This window comes from Plectropomus leopardus, chromosome 16, assembly GCF_026936395.1.
Source record: "Plectropomus leopardus strain MGB_pleo_1.0 chromosome 16, ASM2693639v1, whole genome shotgun sequence".
Taxonomy (NCBI): domain Eukaryota; kingdom Metazoa; phylum Chordata; class Actinopteri; order Perciformes; family Serranidae; genus Plectropomus; species Plectropomus leopardus.
Genome location: NC_142191.1, coordinates 302,501 through 312,500, shown reverse-complemented (window position 1 = coordinate 312,500; position 10,000 = coordinate 302,501). Strand labels below are relative to the sequence as shown.

General features: G+C 45.4%; 2 protein-coding genes across 10 annotated transcripts in view; both read right to left on the bottom strand.

Annotated features, from left to right (window-relative positions):
* tiam2b (TIAM Rac1 associated GEF 2b) overlaps window positions 1-5,449 on the bottom strand; it is a 48,314-nt gene extending 42,865 nt beyond the window's left edge. For 3 of the 6 annotated variants that reach the window (XM_088089794.1, XM_088089799.1, XM_088089796.1), the window contains exons 1-2: window positions 5,325-5,449; window positions 2,703-2,844 (exon numbers count right to left, since the gene is read on the bottom strand). The gene's annotated coding sequence lies outside the window, so the exon portion shown is untranslated. The remainder of the gene's footprint in view (window positions 1-2,702; window positions 2,845-5,324) is intronic. The other 3 variants (XM_088089800.1, XM_088089795.1, XM_088089797.1) reach the window with 3 other exon arrangements.
* A 621-nt stretch (window positions 5,450-6,070) lies between these two features.
* LOC121955804 (uncharacterized) overlaps window positions 6,071-10,000 on the bottom strand; it is a 10,135-nt gene continuing 6,205 nt past the window's right edge. For all 4 annotated transcript variants that reach the window (XM_088089830.1, XM_088089831.1, XM_088089832.1 and 1 more), the window contains exons 6-9: window positions 9,819-9,974; window positions 8,617-8,731; window positions 6,789-6,933; window positions 6,071-6,586 (exon numbers count right to left, since the gene is read on the bottom strand). In XM_088089830.1, the coding sequence (XP_087945956.1) occupies window positions 6,432-6,586; window positions 6,789-6,933; window positions 8,617-8,731; window positions 9,819-9,974 (571 nt within the window). In that variant the 3' untranslated portion in view covers window positions 6,071-6,431. The remainder of the gene's footprint in view (window positions 6,587-6,788; window positions 6,934-8,616; window positions 8,732-9,818; window positions 9,975-10,000) is intronic.

Genomic DNA, 10,000 nt, shown 5'->3' with positions numbered 1-10,000 from the left:
CAGACTCTCCTGTGTGGAGACGTCCGTCAATCTGCTGATCTGACCTTCATTCTCAAACCTCAGACACAACAACACAAGCTGCTCTGCAGACTGCAGCTCTGCAGCTCTGCAGCTCTGCAGCTCTGCAGCTCTGGAGTCTGCAGCTCTGCGGTTCTGCAGTTCTGCAGCTCTGCAGCTCTGCAGCTCTGGAGTCTGCAGCTCTGCAGTTCTGCAGCTCCCGAGTCTGCAGCTGTGCAGCTCCGGATTCTGCAGCCGTGCAGGTCTGCAGCTCTGGAGTCTGCAGCTGTGCAGCTCTGGAGTCAGTAGCTCTGGGTTTTTCCTCTGCAGAGCCGACTGATGGACCAGAGCCAGAACCGTCTCCACCAGTCAGCCTCAACCGTCACCAAACCAAAACCTCACTAAGCCACAGTGGAAAAACTCCCGTGCAGAGCCAGCAGGCCGACAGGACGCTGCGTCACGCCTCGGAAACTAAACCTCAACAGATCAGGAGCGGCGCTCGCCAAGCACTCGGCGCTGGACGGGCGGATGGAAAAGATGTGTCCGGGATGTGAGGAACAGGAGATGGATCTGTTTCCAGTTTGGAGAAATCCGCCTCAGGAACAGAGAGCTGGCGGGTTCCACACCAGACGCTCAGGAAAAAAGAAAACAAAGTGACGGCAGAGAGCGAGCTCAGCGGGAACCACAGCGACATGTTAGGGTACACGCTGAGGAACAAAGGGTTCTTGTTATTATTACCAGGGGCAGATGTAATGTTTTGGGGGCCCGGGGCCACAAGCACATGAGCTTATTTTCAGCCTTTCTCTAACTGTGAATGTCGGCAGGCTGTTGGCAGCTATAGGAGAAGTAGGCCGACTCAAAAGTTTTTAACTCCTGAGTAAAATGATTAACAGCACAGAAGTTTGACAGAAGCTGAAGTCAGAGTCCTGCAGTCAGGAGAGGTTGGACTATTATCAGCACAATGTGCTTCAATTTACCTGAAGTTTGTTTCAGATGGAGCTTTTCATTTTTATATAATGCTGGAAAGTTTAATAAATGATAATAAATCATATGTTTATTACGCTCCAACACACCATGGTCACATGACACTGTGTCAGTGAACTATGAGGGCAAAAAACAAACCACAAAAAAGAGCAAAATAATTGTTCTTTAATCGGAATCGAAGTAAAATGTTCAGTTAATGTTGATATTGATTTTAGGTATGAGGCTCGGACCTTTGCTGGGAGGACATTTTAGTAACTGGACCTCTGTGAGTTTTAGCAGAATAGGTCCTCCAGCTGGTGATGCTGTTCTACAGTATATTTGTCATGTTCAATGTCTGACAGAGAATAAATATTTAAACCCAAATGAACCTGATGATATCTTCATATCTCACTGAGGAGTCAAAGGAACCTTTAAGCTTTAAGACAGAAATACTGATTTGATGGATATCGTGATAGATATCGATATCACTGACATTTTAAGACTTTTTCCATATCGCCCAGCCCAGACGGTTTGGGTGTGTTTGATTTTGTTTCTGCTGAGTTTGGATGGATGTGTGTTTTCTCCTGCTGAGGAGACACGTCATTTTACGGCAGAGACACTGAAGACAAACAGCAGTTCATGTCTGAGACGCAGCTCAGATTCTGACGAGTCTTTTTTCTGCACTCAAACGCACCATCACGGCAGTCGAGCTTCCCAAAACATTTCATGGTCATGTTCCGCTTTTTCCAGCAGCCTCTGCAAAATGATCCCCCTCCCCGCATGCACGCACACACTAACCAAAGCCTTTCAGTCCCGCAGACAGATGAGTCCTGAAATTACAGCTGCAGCCACCAAATAAACCTCATCATGATCTGCACGCCACGCTCTGCTGCGTCCACAGCAACACAGCACCATCAGACTCTGCGTGTGTTACTGTCTGTGTGTGTGTGTTACTCTGTATGTATGTGTATGTGTGTGTGTTACTGTGTGTGTGTGTATGTGTGTGTGTTACTGTGTGTGTGTGTGTTACTCTGTATGTATGTGTATGTGTGTGTGTTACTGTGTGTGTGTGTGTGTGTGTGTTACTGTGTGTGTGTGTGTTACTCTGTATGTATGTGTATGTGTGTGTGTTACTGTGTGTGTGTGTATGTGTGTGTGTTACTGTGTGTGTGTGTGTTACTCTGTATGTATGTGTATGTGTGTGTGTGTGTGTGTGTGTGTGTGTTACTCTGTATGTGTGTTACTCTGTATGTGTGTGTATGTGTGTATTTGTGTGTGTGTGTATGTGCATTGTGTGACGTCTTTATTTACTCTCTGGGACTCTTTGGGCTTCGTTACTGAGACGCTCTGTCGGCTCGTGTGGACAGAGCTGCAGGATCACAGGAGGTGAAGTGCGTCCTTAAATCCTGCAGCCTGACGCTCAGCTGAGTCCACATCAGCTGCTCCAAACCACAAAGAGGTGGGAAAAAATCAGAGACAGCGGTGGTTTTACCAAGAACAGTGTTGGCCTTGTTGAGTTTGGGTTAAGGTATGCCGGTGGACAGCTCCGTCCACTTCCTGTGTGGACGCTGAGGACCGTGGCGCTCGGAGGCTTTAACTCAGCTGCGCGTGAGTCTGACAGAGCGGACGAGTCCACTCAGAAACCGCTCAGAGCCATTTTCAGACTTTTTCAACAACACTAAGAATGACATTTTAAAATTACCAAAACTGAAGATACAGAGACACCAGCAGACAGCCGTTACCTCAGGTTAGGGACAACTGTCCCTGATGTTTCGTGGTGGAGACGGAGGCAGACCCGGCCCGTTCTCAAGTCAACAAGTACCGCAGCTTGGTCAGTGCTCAGCGTCAGACTCAGGCGGCTGTTCTGTCCTCCGTCTACGGATGCTGCAGAAAAACAAACTTTCATCTTAGCAGTTTATGATGTATGAAGTCTTGTCACGTACGAAAAGCGCTTCAATGTTTTAGAGTTAACTAAAGTATAAAAACGTGTCCTGATGACGTGATTCAGGTCATCCGTCAGTTTGGCTGTGCGCGTGCGTGCGTGCATGCATGCATGTGCGTGTTCATTTAAACATACTGCCCTCATTGTTTTGATACAAAGCTGGTTGAAAATCAGCGAAATGTCCCTTTAAGGATACGCAGGAACTTGGCCAAAACATAAAAACATATGAATGAATGTGAACGAGTCTCCTCAGAAATGTATCGACACATCGGGGCTGAAAAGTCTCTCTCTGACCTCTGACCTGTCACTGATGGTTCATCTGAGGATTAGCGCAGGGATCAGGTCGGCCTCGGGCCGTACCAGGCGGCGGATAAATCTGGTGAAATGTGGAGCAGGTAGCCTCGTTAGGCAGCGCTGCTCGGCTCTGCTGAGTCAGATCCTATCGGCTCGCTCTCGTGCCTCAAACACAAACAAAGCCTCTCGCTTGTTGGATCAGACGGCTTAAAGACGGCCGGGCCTATGGGCTGTTTCCATCGTGCAGAAAGCGGCGGTCTCACACGACAACATGGAGGTTAATTAGGTAGAAAATCCACCGCACATTCCAGCCGAACACAGAGGCCCTTCTTCTGCTGCTGCTGCCGCGGCAACGCTGGGCCTCCTGCCCGCCATGACCACAGGAAAAACAAACCGCTGGCTTCACCCCACTCTGTGTGTGTGTGTGTGTGTGTGTGTGTGTGTGTGTGTGTGTGTGTGTGTGTGTGTGTGTGTGTGTGTGTGTGTGTGTGTGTGTGTGTGTGTGTGTGTGTGTGTGTGTGTGTGTCAGGTGTTTCACTGCAGCCGCAGAAAACTATTTTCCTGAAAAGTGAAACTCATCAGCAGTTCAGCTCCTTTCTGCTGCTGAGTTTTAATCTGTACGTTATTAAAAATATCCAAAAACACAGACGTGCACTCGGTAAACAGACCTTAAACAGCCTCAGGTGCTGACTCTGCCTTCATCTGAGCCTCAGAAATATTATATTTACCATTTTTACGAGTCACGATTTCACGACTACAAGAAAAAAAGGAAATTGTGAAATTTGTGACGGTAAAAGAAAAAAAAAAAGAAATATTTGGTTATTTTGTTCCTCGTAGCTCTCTCTGAATTTTAGCAGCATCACACTTTAGAACCTGCATCTCTAAGCTGCAGCGAGCTGTGTTATAGCTTTATTAACTATATATTATATAAAGAAAGTAATGACGACAGAACAGGATCAGAACGGGATATTTAAATAGAACTTAGGGAGCAAAAATGGGCGTATCAAATTATTTTTGAAGGCCTGGGGGGGGGCTTCCAGCGTGTAGTCTGGAAGCCATGTTTTCTTTATAATTCATTAAAAAAATGACACCACGTATCTCAGCTAGAAAACTGAAAAACAGAAATTATTGTTGGATTTACAGATGAAACAAAATCCCATGACTTTATCAAAACTTCTGATATAATTATTTTTTGGTGTTTTTTTTCTCTCTCAAAATTTGTGGCTTCTTTTCTTTATTTTTAGAAAGAAGAAAAAAAGTGTGACTTTTTTCTTTTTTTGTGGCTTTTAAAGAAAAAATTGTGAAGATTTTTTTTTCCAAAGAAACATGTTTTCTTCTCGCAAAAACTAGCCCAGAGACGCAGCCAGAAACTCTGCAAACTGAAGTTATTGGTCACATTGCCCACGGCGCACAGTGTTATTATACAGGTTTGTGAAACAAAATTCAATAACTTTTCCAAAACTTTCAGTGTATATTTAGTCTTCCAAAACGTTTCCATGCCTAGAAATTTCTATTAGTAAATTCCAGGACTTTTCCTGGTCCCTGGAGCAGAGTGTGGGAGACTTTTCAAGACTCAAGAGATCATTTCCAACAACGAAGTCAGCAGCACGTTCAGCGATCAGCCGTCCTGCAGCTGGAGACTGAAGAGCATGTCATCTGTGTGTGTGTGTGTGTGTGTGTGTGTGTATGTTACATAATCAGCTGCAGCCTGCCAACACACACTGCTGACAAAAACAATACGAGTCCGACAGAAACGTGACCACAGACGTCCTGAAGTGAGAGGAATCTCAGTGCTTTGGCTCCGTCTTCACATTGCAATGACGGGATTATCACACAGAAATATAAACATATAAATATATAAATATATCTCAGTAAAGTCAGTGTGAGCACACACTCACTGCAGGACCCACACACACACACACACACACACACACACACACACACACACACACACACACACACACACACACACACACACACACACACACACACACACACACACACACACTGCAGAAACACACAGCATGTACAGACTAAAACCATTTCATGTAGTGCAGCTCAGTTTGTGGGGACAGAAAAGACATAACACTGTCGCCCCCCCCCCACACACACACACACACACACTCACCAGCAGCTGACTCCTGCTCTGAAGCGTCTCTCGTCCGCTCTCTGAACACACTCGGAGCTGCGTTTTCCTGCTGCGTTCACTTGTTGAGTGAAACGTGTGTTTGAGTTTGGTGTTTCCGTCCTGACGGCAGGAGGGCGGCGTCCTGCAGCTGGACCACGAACAAACCACGCCTCAGAGACACACTCACGCAGCAGAGGACACAAATATACACAGTACATACACTGATTATATATACAATACTAAGGGACTTGAGCACTACTATTACTGTTGATATTTTAACTGCTCTTTGGTGGTACCGCAGTACTTTTACTTAAGACTTCAAATGTAGCACTTTTACTTGCAATGTGCTATTAATATAATGTTGTATTACAACTTTTACTGCAGTACAGAATCTGAGAACTTCTTCCACCACTGGAGTAAAACAGCTCTAAAGAATCAGACAAAATTAGCAATACTACCACTACTAGTACTATTACTACTAATAATGATTATTTTCATTATTGTCATTAGTAGTATTACTATTGTGATTATTATTATAGCTGATAGTATTCTTCAGTTGCTTCTCCTACAACAAAATCTTTACAGCTCTCTGCTGCCCCCCGCCTGCTGAAGCCGGGTATCACTAGCAGGGTTCATCACTTGAATTTATTTTTTGGGGAATTATGTGCCATAATTGAAAACACACAAATGCAGATTCCCTGAAATGAAAACATGCGTAACAAAAAAATAAAACAAAAACCTTCAACTGTGGCAGCAACACAAACACAGACATTTTATTGATGACAGCAAAACATTTTCAGATCCAGAGCAGAGAAAAAGGTAAAAACAGAAAACTAAATATATCAGCAGATTTGAGCGGAGACTCTCCAGCTCTCCTCGTGATATAAAAATCAAAAACATCGTCTTCCTCACCTCCATCATTTCCTGTGTGAGCACAGCGAGTTTATGAAAACGTGTTTCTCTGGTGTCAAATGATCCGTGATCGTGACCTTTTGGCGTTTGTTTATGAGAGGTAAATGTTTCCGTGGAAACCTCCGTAATGTTCCCGTCGTGTTTGCAGGACGTGTCTTTGTGTGACCTGTCGGTACCTGCAGACCAGCTGTGATGTCATCTTCTCGCCATGTTTCCCAGGAAAGCCTGAGGACCCACGGCGCCTCCTGGTGGTCGGCTGCTGGCTGCACGGCTCTGCACGCCGCTCTGCACGCCGCTCTGCACGCCGCTCTGCACGCCGCTCTGCACGCCGCTCTGTGCAGTTGAAGACCCTGCAGCAACAACAGCAGCACTCACTGTGGGTCTGGTTCTAACCCATCCGGAATAATGTCGTTATTTTTAGGGCTGCAACTAAAGGTTGTTTTTTGGAAGAACACCTCTGCTGAGGGACTACGGATGAAACTTAATTTATTGTGTACTTATTAATTTGTCATACTGACACAAACTAAACATAAAGCACCTGCAGGCTGTTACCTGTGTGCAGCCTGGTGGTCCTGACTCGGCTCTCCTCCAGCGGCAGGAAGCGGCCGCTCCTCTCGCCGCCGTCTGCTGACCCCAACTCACAGGTCAGCACCATGATGGGACCCCTCTCCGCCTTCAGCTGCACCTGGATGTGGTCCTGCACACACACATGCACGCACACACGCACGCACACACACACACACACACACACACACACACACACACACACACACACACACACACACGCACACAGTGTCTTAATTCGGGCTGTCGGCGTTACGGTGCGTACCCACCAAACGCGATTAAAAATGATCGCGCCTCAAGATTACATACAAAGTCAATGCAAAGACGCGATTTGACGCCTCATTTTGCCGGGCGACGCGATGGACGCGATTGCGCGGTGCGTTGGACGCGTTGGACGCGAAATTCGCGGCGCGTTGGACGCGTTGGACGCGAACGCCTCGCGTCCAACGCTCAAGTTGAAATAATTGAACTTGTGCGTCGTCGTCGCGTGAAGACGCGCCGCGACAGCCTATCAGCGTTGAGATCGTCATCGACGTGCTGACGTATGGACGTCCTGGTGTTCCCTCGCAAAATCTAATCAAACCGCCAGAAACAATGGAGGAGCAGCTTATCGTCGCCGTCACCGCTCACCCAGAGCTGTACGACAGTTCCTGTCCCTTGTTGCAGGAGACGGTGGAACTCGCCGAGCTCACGCCGCCTCCGTAGGGTAGCATGCACCCAGGACCGACGTCGGCGCCTAGCCCGCAGACGACGCTGGGAACTTCTCCAGAGCAGATGCGGTGCAGCGATCGTCAACGAGAGAATGAAATGGCGGAAGAAATGTTGTTGTTTGGGCGGGCTCAACGCGCGAGTCGAGTCCCATTTTGGGGTTTTTGTACGAGCGTCAAAACTGGAGCGTCCGGCGCGACGCGATTTCATTTGAGGCGCGATGAAATAATTTTTATCACGTTTGGTGGGTACGCACGTGTGTTAACACTGATGTGACTGAGGTCCGTACATCACGTGTTTTCCAGTGAAAAAGTTATTTAAAGCGACATCAAATCAAAAAACAACGATTTTAAAAGTGAAACACACGGAAGAAAACGAACATTTAGTCTCAGAAAGGTTTCTCTTTAGTTTGAAAACAGAAAGAGGAAATATCTTATGGTAGTTTTGTGTTTCTCAGTCTGCGTGAGAGATTCTGCTGCTTGGATTCCCGTCATCAGTTCAAGAAAAGGAATGTTTTAAATGATTTCACACAAAAATAGACGTTACCACTTTTTCTGAGATCTTACATGCAACATCGGAAAAAACGAATAAAATCCTACTTCCTGTATCTGAGCATTTAAAAGACTCTAAAGATGAATTTAAGTCTACTTATGTATTCATAAGGCCTCATTTTTAGAGTAATGATTTCAATGCCTTTAAAACTTCCTCAGGATCTGTGTGAAGGCTGGGCTGCACCGAGCTGAGATTTAAAGCTGAAACTGGTTCATGTGAAACTCCAAGACCTGAAGAGTCCAGAGGGACCGTGTGGACGACTCATCCCCAAATCACTTCAGATGTTGAACTTTACATTGAATTATCTTTCACTTGACTGAGCGATGCTGAATTCTATCGTGATATCAAGAACATTTTCTCATTCTTCATTTACATTTTTTTGACCATTTGAAAGTTTTTTGATCATTTCTGGCTGATATTAATTTGTCTCTACTCGAGAGAAAATAATGTTAATGTTTTACACATTTAGCAAAGATCAAATAAAAACTAAAGTTTCTTCATGGTCTTTGTCCCTGGAGCTCAGCGAGGTCACCAAACATTTCAGATCCGATCTTACCTCCTGCGGTGCAGGAATCTCCAGCTGGGTTTCCTCCGGAGCTCGGACCACGATCACCGTCTGCTGCTGGATGCACCGCAGCCGGCCGAGGTCATCGCAGGTCACGTAGGCCGACGTGAGGAGGCGTTAAAGAAAACCTGCACCGTTTCCCTGTTTAACCCTTAGGGACTGTTAGTTATTAACCCTTTAGGGACTGTTTGTTATTAACCCTTTAGAGACTGTTTGTTATTAACCCTTTAGAGACTGTTTGTTATTAACCATTTAAGGACTGTTTGTTATTAACCATTTAAGGACTGTTTGTTATTAACCCTTTAGAGACTGTTTGTCTCATTTTAGTCTCTTTTCTTCTTCCTGTTGTGATAACTGTGTGTGTGTTGATGCATGTGTCCTAAATGTAGTCCAGATTGTGTATCTGAGTGTAATCAGTGAATTTGCAGCTCAGCTCCTACAATAAGTCTAAAATACACTGTGGAAACTAAATAGTTACATTCAGACTGTTCAGGTCCAAAAATGCTACATTGAAACCCATTCAAACTGACATTTTTGATCCCACAGCCATCAGAGCAGAAAAACAGGACTTGTATTATTTCTGGGTGTCATTCTGGGCTTTTGACTCTGAATTTGTCATTTTGACTATTTTCCACCTGATGAGGTCATTTTGACCATATTTGGCATCTGGAGGAAATACATGCTATTTCCACTAGGTGACCTGTCACAGTCAATGTAGCTGCTGATCACTGACATATCCCAGACTGTCAGCAGCTACACTCACACACTGACATATCCCAGACTGTCAGCAGCTACACTCACACACTGACATATCCCAGACTGTCAGCAGCTACACTCACACACTGACATATCCCAGACTGTCAGCAGCTACACTCACATATATTGAAAATAATTTATTTTTTGTGGGGTCTTTTTCATCTAAAAATATAGTGGCATCATGACAAAAACCTGGCATTACGAGGGTTAAATTCTTAAAATTAATAAACATTTGATATTTATGATCAGGACTGATGTTGGTAAAAAATAAACTCAAAGAAAGTAGAGAATCATATTAATGTATGACACTTTTTGCAGCTTGATTTTGAAAAGCACGTTTTGTGTGCAGTGCGTGATATTAAAGCGGGCCTTAAAGGGTTAAATGTACATTTACAGATATATATTCTGGTTTTACTTCGGTCTGCTGTAAAGGATATTCAGAGCTCTCCACATCGTCCGTCATGTCGAAGAGCTGCCGAGCGCAGCTTTTGATGAGCGTGTCCAGCTTGTCCTCCAGCACCTTCAGGTCGTCCAGCTCTCTGCGGAGCCTCTGCGGGTTCTTCCACAGAAAGCTGGAGATCGGACTCTTTCCTCTGAGCGCAGAACAGACACAGAGCAG